This window comes from Rana temporaria, chromosome 11, assembly GCF_905171775.1.
Source record: "Rana temporaria chromosome 11, aRanTem1.1, whole genome shotgun sequence".
In the NCBI taxonomy this organism is placed as follows: domain Eukaryota; kingdom Metazoa; phylum Chordata; class Amphibia; order Anura; family Ranidae; genus Rana; species Rana temporaria.
In genome coordinates this window covers 156,776,669-156,791,764 of record NC_053499.1, presented here as the reverse complement: position 1 = coordinate 156,791,764, position 15,096 = coordinate 156,776,669, and the positions used below count along the sequence as shown (strand labels likewise).

At 46.1% G+C, this 15,096-nt stretch overlaps 1 protein-coding gene across 3 annotated transcripts in view; it reads right to left on the bottom strand.

Annotated features, from left to right (window-relative positions):
- Positions 1-15,096, bottom strand: part of PHKB (phosphorylase kinase regulatory subunit beta) — a 237,979-nt gene that overhangs the window by 115,151 nt on the left and 107,732 nt on the right. For all 3 annotated transcript variants that reach the window (XM_040329505.1, XM_040329504.1, XM_040329506.1), the window contains 3 exons: positions 7,539-7,634; positions 5,666-5,863; positions 3,472-3,529 (listed from right to left, as the gene is read on the bottom strand). In XM_040329505.1, the coding sequence (XP_040185439.1) occupies positions 3,472-3,529; positions 5,666-5,863; positions 7,539-7,634 (352 nt within the window). The remainder of the gene's footprint in view (positions 1-3,471; positions 3,530-5,665; positions 5,864-7,538; positions 7,635-15,096) is intronic.

Sequence of the window (15,096 nt, the reverse complement as noted above, 5' to 3'; positions counted from 1 at the left end):
GTACACTCGACTAGGCTCGGCTCCGCTCGCGGTCACGCCCTGCGAGAGGGGCCGAGCCTAGCCGAGTGTACTGCGCTCGGTATATGTCGGCGGCGGTGCAGTGTCATATTCTGCTGCCTATCGTAGAATGCTGCGCAAGTCACGTGACGGGCAACTGCGCAATGCGCTCCAACGGCAAATGCGATGCGTTCCAGGGGATTTACGACACTACCCTTCAGTGAACCATCACAATTTGTCACGAAAGTGACGTATTAGCATAGACGTGTATGGTATGGTATGGCTCTGTGTATGGTAATACGTCACTTCCGTGACAAATTGTGATGGTTCACTGAAGAGTACTGTCGTAAATCCCCTGGAAAGCATCACATTTGCCGTTGGAGCGCATTGCGCACGCGCAGTTGCCCGTCACGTGACTTCCGCAGCATTCTGCGATAGGGAGCAGAATATGGCAACACAGTGGCGCTCGGAGACAGCGCGGGAGAAGCGGGGAGGACACCACGAAGGCCGAAGACGGACGCCGGACCGGACAAGGCTGCCGATGGACGCCGGGCAAGACACCGAAGAGGGACATTTAAACTAAGTAATTTTTTTTTCCAGGAAATTTTCCTCCGAGAACTCGTGGGCGCTATACCCAGATAAATACGGGTATGTGCCACTTTGCCATTTCAAGGGGTATGAATACTTTTTCAAGGCACCGTATGCGATTTTATGATTTGACCACCATTTGAAACAAATCCATAACCGTACTTATTGGTGCATTGAACCTCTGCCTTGATTTCAGACGTAGGACTCGGAGGAGTTTCGCACATCTCAGGTGGCTTCAGCCCGCGCTCACACGAGCGTTTCACACACACACACACAACTTAAAACCTGCTTTTTCCTTCATTGTTCCATAATAAGGTATTTATCTTTCTATGTAATGACACATTTAAATTGTGCACAATGAAAGCACACGGCACTTGATGTGGGCGTCGTGTCTTTGTAGCGGGGGTGGGGGGGAAGGGAGGGGGGGGTGCATGGACCCGTGCTGTTTACACATAATGATTTCAGAGAAGAGGTGCGAGATTTGCTGGGAGCAGATGGAGCGCAATATTAACATCTTACAATCACTCAGCGTTGTAACTAAATAAGGAACGTGCAAACAAGCTCATTATCGAATTAAATTCATACGCAGAATAATGCATTTCACAGACTCATTCGGCGCTACAGCCGGTTATAGATGGTTACTTTCTTCTGGGAAAAATAAAATGTCAGCGGCAACAAATAAAGACAAACAGCATTTCCCGGTATTACCACACAGAAAGGTTTTCTCTCTGGCTTTTGTAGGTGAAACGTCGGCGCTGCCAGTTTTTGATTTTAGTGCCAAAAGATAAAAGAAAAAAAAGACAAAAAAAAAAAGAAGGTGGTCTTTCCCCGCTATCCTAAACCTTTTTTTTTATGTCAATGTTTTTTTATTGTTGTTTGCGTATAAAAAGATACAAAAAGTGTTACATCATCCTAAACCTTAAAGTGATTGCAAATGGGTAATTTTTTCTCTTAACCACTTCAGCCCGGGAACATTTATCCCCCCTTCACGATCAGGCCATTTTTTTGCGATACGGCACTGCGACGCTTTAACGTCTTAAGGACCGCCGCATGACGATATACGTCGACAGAATGGCACAAGGGCGTACACGTACGTCCCCTTTAAGAACCCAGCCGTGGGTTTCCGAAGCTCCGTGACCGCGGGACCAGCTCGCCGCCGGTGTACCGCCATCGGGTCACAATAGCTGAAGAACGGGGAGAGGCAAGTGGCTTGTCACTGATCATCTGTTCCCTGTCATAGGGAACGACGATCAGTGACGTCACACGTCCAGCCACTCCCCCCCTACAGTAAGAAACACATACGAGGTCACACTAAAACCCTTTAGCGCCCCCTAGTGGTTAACCTCTTCACTGCCAGTCATTTTTTTTACAGTAATCAGTGCATTTTTATAGCACTTTTCGCTGTGAAAATGACAATGGTCCCAAAAATGTGTCAAAAGTGACCGATGTGTCCGACATAATGTCGCATTCACAAAAAAAAAAATCACTGATCGCCGCCATTACTAGTAAAAAAAAAAAAAAAATATATTAATAAAAAGGACATAAATCTATCCCCTATTTTGTAAACGCTATAACTTTTGCGCATATCAATCAATAAACGCTTATTGCAATTTTTTTTACCAAAAATATTTTAAAGAATACGTATCTGTCTAAACTGAGGAAAAAAATGTTTTTTTTTATATATTTTTTGGGGATATTTATTATAGCAAAAAATATTGAATTTTTTTAAATTGTCGCTCTATTTTTGTTTATAGGGCAAAAAATAAAAACCGCAGAGGTGATCAAATACCACCAAAAGAAAGCTCTATTTGTGGGGGAAAAAAAATACGTAAATTTTGTTTGAGAGCCACGTCGCACAATTGTCAGTTAAAGCGACGCAGTGCCGAATCGCAAAGACTGGCCTGGTCTTTGGCCAGCGAAGTGGTCCGGGGCTGAAGTGGTTAAACACTTATTATAAGTAGGGTTGAGCTCCGGCCTGTTCGCACACTCCACGTGCAGAGCCCGCCAGGATTACGTATGAGCTCCGGCGTGTTCGCACACTCCACGTATCGAGCCCGCCAGGAAGTCTGCGCGGCGCTGCGCTAATCACAGGCAGGGAGACATTGTCCCGATGCTCGGCTGCAGAGATCAGGAAATGTCTCCCTGCTTGTGGTTAGCGCAGCGCCGCGCAGACTTCCTGGCGGGCTCGGTACTTGGAGTGTGCGAACACGCCGGAGCTCATACCTAATGATACGTAATGATACCTGTAGGCAAAAGTGGTAAAAATGCGTTTACTACAACGTTAAGATCCAAGAAGGTTCTACGGGGATTAGGTTGAAAACTAACACAGGTATTTGCTGGCACCACCACGCAGGCAGGGGCGGACTGGCAACTCATAGGGCCCCCGGGCAATAGGAGATTATGGGACCCCCGGGCAATAGGAGATTATGGGGCCCCCGGGCAATAGGAGATTATGGGGCCCCCGGGCAATAGGAGATTATGGGGCAATATATTCACACACACACACACACACACACACACACACACACAATATACACAGACAGTATACATACACACACTGAAAAGGTACTGGAGAGGCTGGGCAGCTATAATCTTGGGATTTTTTTTTAAAACACAGATTTTTACATACTTTACCTGGTTTTACTGAGGCTGGCAGCCCTGATGGGGCCCCCTAGTGGCATGGGGCCCTCGGGCAGTGCCCGAGAGCCCGAATGGTCAGTCCGTCCCTGCAAGCAGGTATTTGCTGGCACCACCACGCAGGTATTTGCTGGCACCACCACGCAGGTATTTGCTGGCACCACCACGCAGGTATTTGCTGGCACCACCAGCAGTGCTTGAACTTCCGCAGCATTTCTGCAGAAACTGCAACCCAACTATGAAACTTACCATCAATGATCATGTAGATGAAAAAGATCGGGAATTCACATTCAATCCCATCGAAGAGCTGCAGAGAGAAGAAAACACACAAGATTACTTTGTCACCCAAAACTCATCTGTGTTTCAGAAGAAGTCCAATCCTTATGAGGGGACAGGACTGAGTGACTGCGCTCAATACTCTGGCAAATAGCCTATTGCAATTCCAATATTAAAAAGACAATATTTTGTCAAGTAATGACTGCTGGCTCGGCATTCTCGGGAGGAATCATTTGGCTCCCTGTGTACACTTGTAGCGAGCTGTGAAATGAAGTGGCAGAATGATGGAGTGTCTCCCCGCACCCAGGAAACTCAACGCTAAATTTTAACTGCAAACAAAAGCTACCCGAATTCGGAGAAGCTGAAAGGACGAGAGGAAAGACAGAAGAGCTGCAATTATATGGTCGAGAGATGAAAACACACAGACCCGATGTAAAATGAAAAAAAAAAATTAGTTGTAAGGTCTTAATTAGAACTTAAATTGTAGTTCGTTTAGTTGTAGTGATGAGAGCGGGGAAGTGGTAGACGTGTAAAGTGATTACAGAGGGGGTGAGAGTTCCGGAACCTCACATTTATCACTTTGATGGTTTTTGACACGTAAAACTTTTTATTTTACTTTATTTGCTGAGAACATACAATTGCACAATACACAGGTCAGGTCACAGCATTAATTGTACCTGAACCTCAATGTCTCATAAAAATCTCTAAATATTGTGGCACACCACTAACCACCAGATTAAGGGGGCACACCACTGACCACCAAATTAAGGGGGCATATCACTGACCACTAAATTAAGGGGGCATATCACTGACCACCAATGCAAGAGGGCACTTTAATGACCACCAATATATAGGAGGCCTTCCCTTCTTGGTCCCCAGGGTAAGAGGGCACTACAATGACCTCTAAAGTAAGGGGGCACTTCAATGACCACCAATATATGGGTGTGGCTTTCCCCCTGTGCAAGCGGGCACCACACTGACCTCCAACGCAAGGGGGCACCAAGATCACAAATGTAATAAAATTATTTACATTTGAAAGTAGGGTTGTCCCGATACCGAGTATTTACGGGAGTACTTGTACTCCCGCAAATACCCCCGATACCTAAATAGAATGCTTGCCCCAGACACCCCCCCCCCCCCGCTGCCGCAACGAATGCCGCCGCCGACCCCTTCGCATACCGCAACAACGCCGCCGCCGCATGGGTTAAACAGCGTGCGGGGAATATCACAGCTTTCATGTGAATAGCTGTAGTATTTCCCGCTGCGCCACGTATAGACACCCCCCCCTTGCTCGGGATCTGTCCAACCCCGAGCAAGGGGGAGTGTCTATACGCAGCGCAGCGGGGAATACTACAGCTATTCAAATGAAAGCTGTGATGTTCCCTGCACGCTGTTTAACCCATGCAGCGGCGGCATCTAGGTATGGGGGGACATGGCTGCATATAGGGGGGACATGGCTGGATATAGGGGGGACATGGCTGGATATAGGGGGGACACGGCTGGATTGGATTTATGGGGGACATGGCTGCATATAGGGGGGACATGGCTGCATATGTGGGGGGGACATGGCTGCATATGTGGGGGGGACATGGCTGCATATGTGGGGGGGACATGGCTGCATATGTGGGGGGACATGGCTGCATTTGTGGGGGGACATGGCTGCATTTGTGGGGGGACATGGCTGCATTTGGGGACACATTTAAAAAAAGTATCGGTATTCGGTATCGGCGAGTACTTGAAAAAAAGTATCGGTACTTGTACTCGGTCCTAAAAAAGTGGTATCGGGACAACCCTATTTGAAAGGTTTACAGCTCTGCAGGAGAGACACTCTGGGATCTGAGAGGAGAGAAGCACACAGAGAAGCTTAAAAAAAGGCCCCTCCCCTCTGCTGCCCACAGAAGCCTTGATATTTTATAAATATGATCACATAATACCAAGGCTTCTGTGAATGGGCAGGAGGAGGGGAGGGGCAGGCATAGCAGCTGCAGCGGATCTCCAGTTCAAGATGCATAGCTCAGAGGGATCAGTGTCGGGTTCACAGAACTACAGCAATAACTGTATTCTGGGATTATTATAAAGCGGTCAGTTATAAATATTAGAGCCAAGACAGGAGGTGTCATGCACCTCACTGGACTTTACTCATAGTGTGCCTTCATTTTTTTTTTACCTTTATTTCGGCTGGTTTGTAGTATCGTCTGTTCTCATCTTCCAGCGCTGTCCTATATCCATCTCGAAGGAAACGTTTGAATCCATATTTCCCTTTCAGTTTGCGAACAATCTTATCCAAAGTTTGATGATACAAAGTCTCGTCATCCACTGCAAATGCCGGGTAACTTATACATGTCAAGAGCGCAGCATCAGAGTTCTGAGGATATAGAGACAGGGAGTACAGAGCAATTACTATCAGTTTAAAAACATGATGCAGAGATTGTAGCAATATATGTGTGACAGGCAGGAAAAAAAAAAAGACATTAATGAATCAAGTAAAGATACAAAGTAATCAACAGATTATGAGCTGAAGACCCATAAAGCAGCCCATAGATCATGCTCAAACCTCGGATTGTGAGTAACGCGGTTAACGAGCATTAACGAGCATTTTTTTTTTTTAAGATCTTGACTCAGTTTGCGAGTGTCATCTTGCAAAACGAGCAGGATTCAAGCCACAGTGGTGTGCAGTACCGCATTTGTCTAGAGGTGCGGGGGCGCCAGAGGCAAATGGGAAATACTCCTTTCTTGAGCCTTTCCGAGTTCAGCCGAGCTGCCCCCGAGCCTTTCCGGCGCCCCCCACCTATGTGGTATTGCATGACATAAAAGTCAATGCGGAACAAATTATTTTCGTTTCCATTGACTTCTATGGGGAAACTCGCTTTGATATGCGAGTACTTTGGATTACGAGCATTCTCCTGGAACGGATTATTCTCGTAATCCAAGGTTAAACTGTATGCATTTCTGCCACTGAGGGCACTGCAGGGGAAAGGCTCCAGTTTAGTTTGCTTGTTGGCGCCGTTTTTTTTTCTTTTCCTCTTCTCAGTAAAACGTTGAGACCAACATCGAGAGTTTGGAAACATTTCCACAGTGCAGTTTCTGCCGAGAGCAAAGCTGCAATTTGCAAATATTGTAAGAAGAAATATTCTTTTCCAAATGCTACAAGGATGACAAAAAGAAAAAAAAAAAAAAAGGAAAAAAAAACACATCCTGGTATACCAGACAAATAAAAAATACTTTGGCCCGGATTCTCGTACGAGTTACGCCGGCGTATCTCCAGATACGCTGTCGTAACTCTGAGTCCGAGCGGTCTTATCTATGCGCCCGATTAATAGAATCAGTTACGCATAGATTTGTATTAGATCCGACCGGCGTAAGTCTCTTATGCCGTCGGATCTTAACTGCATATTTACGCTGGCCGCTAGGGGCGTGTACGCCGATTTACGCTTAGAAATATGTAAATCAGCTAGATACGCAAATTCACGAACGTACGCCCGGCCGACGCAGTACAGATACGCCGTTTACGTTAGGCTTTTCCCGGCGTAAAGTTACCCCTGCTATATGAGGCGTACATCTGGCGTACCAATGTTAAGTATGGATGTCGTTCCTGCGTCAAATTTTACGTTGTTTGCGCAAGTCGTTCGCGAATAGGGCTGGGCGTCATTTACGTTTACGTCGAAAGCATTGGCTTCTTGCAGGTTAATTTGGAGCATGCGCACTGGGATACTTTCACGGACGGCGCATGCGTTGTTCGTAAAAAGCGTCATTTACGTGGGGTCACATAAAATTTACATACTGAATTTTTATTTATTTTTTTCCCAAAACCCCCCCAAAAAAATCTGAAAAAAAACAAGAAAAAAATATATATTTTTTCCAAAGTTTACCAAATTTCTGGAAATTGTACATCTCTACCAGCACTCAAGTCTGGGGGTTAAAGCAGCTCTGTAATTTAAATCTTCAAGAATATGGACTGGCTGTGATCCGTTTAGTCATGTAGGATTGTTATCAGTGATTAATGATATGTATCCCGTCGGACTCCAACTTTAAGGACTTACATGGGATCGCGACTCCCTCGGCAGCAGGGAGCAGAGCGTCTGCCTGTTCCGGTTGTGTGCATCCAGATCCACAAATATAACAGACCACGAGCAGCCCTGCAGACACAAGAAAAATCGACACAATTATCTCTCGGCTCGTACAAAAAGTCAATTAACTTACGCCACTCAGCCGGCAGCTTCCGGCCACTGTGGGGGCGTGATCAATATTTAAGATTCGATTCGCTTTTGCCAACAAGATAACAAATTAAACACGTTGATCGGAGTATGTTTTCTGCAAGCATTAGAAGGAGACATTCTGATCATCATTTACAAGATCGCGGCGGACTGATGGAGCAGCAATACCATAGTTCTGAACTCTTCCTCGTTCGGAGGGACGGTCCATTTTTTGGAAGCAAATTGTTTTCAGTCCCATGTATAGAACTCTATAAATAGGGACTACTTAACCAAAAAAGTGTTATACTACACCGGTGGTCTCCAAACTGTGGCCCCTTTGCTTTCCACTATGCAGCCCTAGGGGCATTATTCCTCCCACTGACACCAATGATGGGACACTATTCCTCCCACTGACACCAATGATGGGACACTATTCCTCCCACTGACACCAATGATGGGACACTATTCCACTGACACCAATGATGGGACACTATTCCTAACACTGACACCAATGATGGGACACTATTCCTCCCACTGACACCAACGATGGGACACTATTCCTCCCACTGGCACCAACGATGGGACACTATTCCTCCCACTGACACCAATGATGGGACACTATTCCTAACACTGACACCAATGATGGGACACTATTCCTCCCACTGACACCAACGATGGGACACTATTCCTCCCACTGGCACCAACGATGGGACACTATTCCTCCCACTGACACCAACGATGGGACACTATTCCTCCCACTGACACCAACGATGGGACACTATTCCTCCCACTGACACCAACGATGGGACACTATACCTCCCACTGATACCAATGATGGGGCACTATTCCTCCCACTGACACCAATGATGGGACCCTATTCCTCCCACGGACACCAATGATGGGACACTATTCCTCCCACTGATCCCAACGATGGGACACTATTCCTCCCACTGATACCAATGATGGGACACTATTCCTCCCACAGACACCAATGATGGGACACTATTCCTCCTACTGACCAATGATGGGACACTATTCCTCCCACTGACACCAATGATGGGACACTACTCCTCCCACTGACACCAACGATGGGACACTATTCCTCCCACTGATCCCAATGATAGGACACTATTCCTCCCACTGATACCAATGATGGGTCACTATTCCTCCCACTGATACCAATGATGGGACACTATTCATCCCACTGATACCAATGATGGGTCACTATTCCTCCCACTGACGGGACACTATTCCTCCCACTGACACCAATGATGGGACACTATTCCTCCCACTGACACCAATGATGGGACACTATTCCTAACACTGACACCAATGATGGGACACTATTCCTCCCACTGACACCAACGATGGGACACTATTCCTCCCACTGGCACCAACGATGGGACACTATTCCTCCCACTGACACCAATGATGGGACACTATTCCTAACACTGACACCAATGATGGGACACTATTCCTCCCACTGACACCAACGATGGGACACTATTCCTCCCACTGGCACCAACGATGGGACACTATTCCTCCCACTGACACCAACGATGGGACACTATTCCTCCCACTGACACCAACGATGGGACACTATTCCTCCCACTGACACCAACGATGGGACACTATACCTCCCACTGATACCAATGATGGGGCACTATTCCTCCCACTGACACCAATGATGGGACCCTATTCCTCCCACGGACACCAATGATGGGACACTATTCCTCCCACTGATCCCAACGATGGGACACTATTCCTCCCACTGATACCAATGATGGGACACTATTCCTCCCACAGACACCAATGATGGGACACTATTCCTCCCACTGACCAATGATGGGACACTATTCCTCCCACTGACACCAATGATGGGACACTACTCCTCCCACTGACACCAACGATGGGACACTATTCCTCCCACTGATCCCAATGATAGGACACTATTCCTCCCACTGATACCAATGATGGGTCACTATTCCTCCCACTGATACCAATGATGGGACACTATTCATCCCACTGATACCAATGATGGGTCACTATTCCTCCCACTGACGGGACACTATTCCTCTCACTGACACCAATGATGGGACACTATTCCTCCCACTGATACCAATGATGGGACACTATTCCTCCCACTGATACCAATGATGGGACACTATTCCTCCCACTGATACCAGGACATTTTCTACTCCCACTGGCCACAGTCTGGCAAACCTAAAGTATGAAGGACAGTAAACTGACCCTTTGTGTAGAAAGTTTGGAGACCCCGGTCTAACCAGTTCCTTCTCTATAAAAAGATTAATAAAAAACAAAAACACAGACCAAAAAAAAGGTTTTGCATGGAGATACAGTTTAAATCAGAATACACTCCATCAAGGAGGACAGGGAAGTGGGGGATTGCCAGAAAAAAAAAAAGGTACAGTAAAACCTTGGATTGAGAGCATAATTTGTTCCAGTAGCATGCTTGTAATCCAAAGCACTTGTATATCAAAGCAAATTTCCCCATAAGAAATAATGGAAACTCAGATGATTCGTTCCACAACCATTTATTCATAAGTCCTTCAGTTTATAGTCCATATAAAAAGATTATAGCAATGTGATTGGTTGTGTAACCATAAAATGTCCCTCCACACATGGAAGCCTCCACAAGGGGATTAGAAGCGAAATCCAGCAGGAGCTCCAGAGTATAAAGAAGAAGAGAGGCGCCTCCTAAGTGTAGCAATATGTTGCTAAATGTTGTACCTTCATTAAACGTAACCAAATTGCCTCTCTTTTCTTTTATACTCAGTTGTGACATGACGCTACTTGTATATCAAGACATCGGGGCAGATCCACAAAAGAATTACGCTGGCGTATCTATTAATACGCCGCAAAATTTCAAAGTTCCCGCATCGTATCTTTGTTTTGTATCCACAAAACAAGATACGACGGCATCTGGGATCGATCCGACAGGCGTACGTCTTAGTACGCCGTCGGATCTCAGGTTCTTTTTTTTTCGGCGGCCGCTAGGTGGCGTTTCCGTCGATTTCCGCGTTGAGTATGCAAATTAGCTAGTTACGGCAATCCACGAACGTACGTCCGGCGCATTTTTTTACGTCGTTTGCGTTTGGCCTTTTCCGGCGTATAGTAACCCCTGCTATATGGTGGCGTACTCAATGTTAAGTATGGCCGTCGTTCCCGCCTCGCATTTTGAATTTTTTACGTCGTTTGCGCAAGTCGTTCGCGAATAGGGATTTGCGTAGAATGACGTCACCGTCGTAAGCATTGGCTTGTTCCGGTTTTATTTCGAGCATGCGCACTGGGATAACCCCACGGACGGCGCATGCGCCGTTCAAAAAAAGCGTTGTTTACGTCGGGTCACGATGTATTTACATAAAACACGCCCCCATCACATCCATTTGAATTCTGCGCCCTTACGCCGCCAAAGATACACTACGCCGCCGTAACTTACGGCGCTAATTCTTTGAGGATTCGAAAAAAAAAGTAAGTTACGGCGGCGTAGTGTATCTTAGATACGCTACGCCCGGCGGTAATATGCGCCGCTGTACGTGAATCTACCCCACCGTTTGTATATCAAGTCAAGATTTATTTAAAAAATGCTGCTGGTCTTGCAAAACGCTCTTAAACCAAGTTACTCTCAAACCAAGGTTTTACTGTATGTGTTAGATTTTCTTCCTGCTGTAGAGTGAAAAATACAGGTTTGTGTTAAAAAAAAAAAAGGGATAAATACAACACTGATGTCTGAAGATGGTAACTATCATATACAGATTAAGCAATACATAGAGTACATGGAGTCTTGATCCCAGGATCTATCACAGAGATTTATACGTCCCCCAAGCTGTTATACCAAATCTTCTACTAAGGAGCTTTTTGGATGAAGTCCACTATGTTATATCATCGCTGATCCCGTGTAATGCTTGGCTCAGGCCTGAGGATCACATTCAAGGATATATCTTTATGACAGCCCCCCCCCCCCCCCCCCCCCTGCTAATCACTACTTCACAGGGAAAGGCCGTTTTAAAGATTTTCCCCCAGATTTGAGAATAAACATTCCAGCCTTTAGATTGAGGTTAGGATTGGATATAAGGGGTGGTGTTATGATGTGTGAACGTCACTCTATGGTCAAGGTTTTAGTATGATTAGGTCGGTTCATCATCGTAATCCTCATATAGAAGCTATACATAGAATTGTTTGCATTCGCTACAATCTGTTATGCAGTCTGGAGAGATTTAGAAAAAACAGATTTGCACATCGAATAACCAACAAGAAGTGAAACCTGCGTTCCTTCCTGCAAAGAAAATTAACCTCTAAAGCCTTAAAGAAAAAGTACAGCCAGTGTGGCAAAAGTGTGTGTTGGTGCCAGATTGTCCGCCGCAATATCACAGCCCTACTATAAGTTCCCGATCACCGCCATTACTAGTGAAAATACCTTATATACTCAAGTATAAAAGTCGAGTTTTCCAGCACATTTTTTTGTGCTGAAAACGCCCCCCCCCTTAGGCTTGTACTCGAGTCACCCTTTTGTGCCTGATCTCCCGGACTTTGGGGACCCGGTACCGACCGGCCGTAGGTCCTCTGGACCCCAAATTGGCACACATGTAGCCCCACTCTTCCTCTACAAGTGTGCAAAGTTTGTTGTCTGGGGACCTACGGCCAGGGAGCACCGATTTTTCAAAGCCGGGCACCCCTTCCATAGACTCCCATGTTAAACGTCAATCGAGGCATGGGCACAGTGAGGCATGGGCACAGTGAGGCATGGGCACAGTGAGGCATGGGCACAGTGAGGCATGGGCACAGTGAGGCATGGGCACAGTGAGGCACGGGCACTGTGAGGCACGGGCACATGGACACAGTGAGGCTCGCACATGAACACAGTGAGGCTCGCACATGGACACAGTGAGGCTCGCACATGGACACAGTGAGGCTCGCACATGGACACAGTGAGGCTCGCACATGGACACAGTGAGGCACAGTGAGGCATGAACATGGACACCCTAGGCTTATACTCAAGTCAATACGTTTTCCCACTTTTTTGTGGTAAAATTAGGTGCCTCGGCTTATACGCGGGTCGGCTTATACTCGAGTATATACGGTAAATAAAAAAAATTACAGTATACATAACAGTTTGTAGAAGCTAGAACAGGGGTGTCAAACTCAATTTCATTGTGGGCCGCATCAGCATTATGATTGCCCTCAAAAGAGCCGGTTGCATCTGTGAGATTAGATGTCCAGCGCATCCCCTCCCCTTACATTACAAGTCAAGAGCCTGCACATCATTAGAAGTTGAGTCCCCCACTCTCTCTTACATCACAGTGCACCCCCTTTCCTTATACTGGGAAGTAGCTGGATGCATTGCCTGAAAGCAAAAAGTAAGGGTCTAGAGGAGGACCAGAGGACGACTGGAGCTCTCCTGCAGCTGTAGGAGAGGTGCGAGGGCCACATGAAATGGTCTGGAGGGCCGCATTCAGCCCGCGGGCCTTGAGTTTGACACCTGTGAGCTAGAATGTTTGCAAAAAGCAATCAATATACGCTTATTATTTTTACCAAAAGCATGTAGCAGAATAAATTTTGGCCTAAATTTATGAAGATATTTGATTTAATGTTTCCATTGAATGTGCTTTATAGCAGAAAGTAAAAAAAAATATATATTATATATTTTTTTTAAATCTGTCTTTTTTTTATAGCGCAAAAAAAATAAAAAAAATAAAAATAAAAAAGAGAATCGCAGGGGACATCAAATACCACCAAAAGAAATCTCTACTTGCAGGATAAACTGCGGAATTGTCAGTTAATCACTTCCATACCGGGCACTTTACCCCCTTTCTGTCCAAGACAATTGTCATCTTTCAGCGCTGTCACACTTTGAATGACAACTGCGCAGTCACACAACACTGTACACATGTGAGATTTTTATAATTGTCTTACGGTGATATTCGATCACCTCTGCGGATATAAATGATTTTATTATTATTATTTGAAAAAAAAAAAAAAAAAAAAAAAAATGATGGGCACTGATAGGCGGCACTGAATAGGCAGCACTGATGAGGAGCTACCGACAGGCTTTTCTGAGTGGCACTGATTGGCACTTTAATGGGGCACTGACAGGCACTGCTGATGGGGTACCGATTGGCACTTTTTTGGGCACCGATCTGCACTTTCATGGGCACCGACAGGCTTTATAGAGGGGCACAGGCTGGCATGTGATGGGCATTTATTGGCAACTGATTTGATGGGGGATAAGCTGATAATCAAAGGTGCCAATGTGCTGATTATCAGCACAGACCCCCCCCCCCCCCCGACAGGTGAGCCTCCGATCGGCTCTCCCTGTTGACGTGAACCAAGGAATGCCATTTACCGGCACTTCCTGCTTCGCACGATGATCAGCTGTGATCAGCTCTAACAGAGGGTTCATACAACGATCGGAGTTGCTGTTTGTCAGACTGACACTCAGCACCTCCGATCGCCGTGTCGGGCGTGCGCCGGCTGTGATATCCTGATCACCTCATATGACGTCCAGTTAGGATATCACAACCACTTTGCCGCTGTCATTCTGCTATATGGCGGGCGACAAGTAGTTAAACAAACGCAGTGCCGTATCGAAAAAAAATGGCCTGGTCATGAAGAGGGGTAATACTTCCGGAGGTCAAGTGGTTAAGAAGCCCAAGACTTGTGTAGGAATCTGTAAAGGATGTTTTTTGGCTGAGGCTCTGTACATAGAAAGCACGCAGCATTCTGCGACCGCAATGACAGATGATAATGCGCGCTGACGTCTCCCCACTCTGCATTATTCAGAAAGCGTACGGCAGGCACACAATTTGTGTCTTGCAGGTCGGAATATGCGGAAGGAGGACACTCTGCTGATTTCTACACAGTCCATTAAAACCAAAAGATAAAAAATAAAAAAAAAACGCCACGAAGCGGCTTGTTCTTCCCGAAGTCACACTGCGCAGAAAGTTTTCTTTCTTCCCCTTTCAGATTCAGATAATAATACTGAAATAAAAAGCCGGCTCCCTCTAAGTTATTCCCTGTGAGGGCGAGGAATAGTTAAAGTCATGCGTAGGGTCGCTTTTCAAAAGGTAAAATTTAAATTGCGGCACGTCTGGAAGAATCGGCCTCTCCGCTTCTCAGATGCCAGTGTGTAGCTTCAAAGGGCCAAATCCTGCTGGTTTTAAAGCAACAAGTGTTTGATTGCGAGTCCCATGACAGATCGGGGATCACTGATATGCTATAAGCCGATGAATAAATCCATACTGAGCGCTCGAGACGCAGGGTAAGAGTAGAGAACGCGGGGAAGTCAGCCGTCAGTGCAAATTGCCTTGTGTTCTCCACAGAATCCATAATATGCATTTTATTCTATCATCTATATCAGTGGTGGTCAGATGTGGCCCTTTGCTTG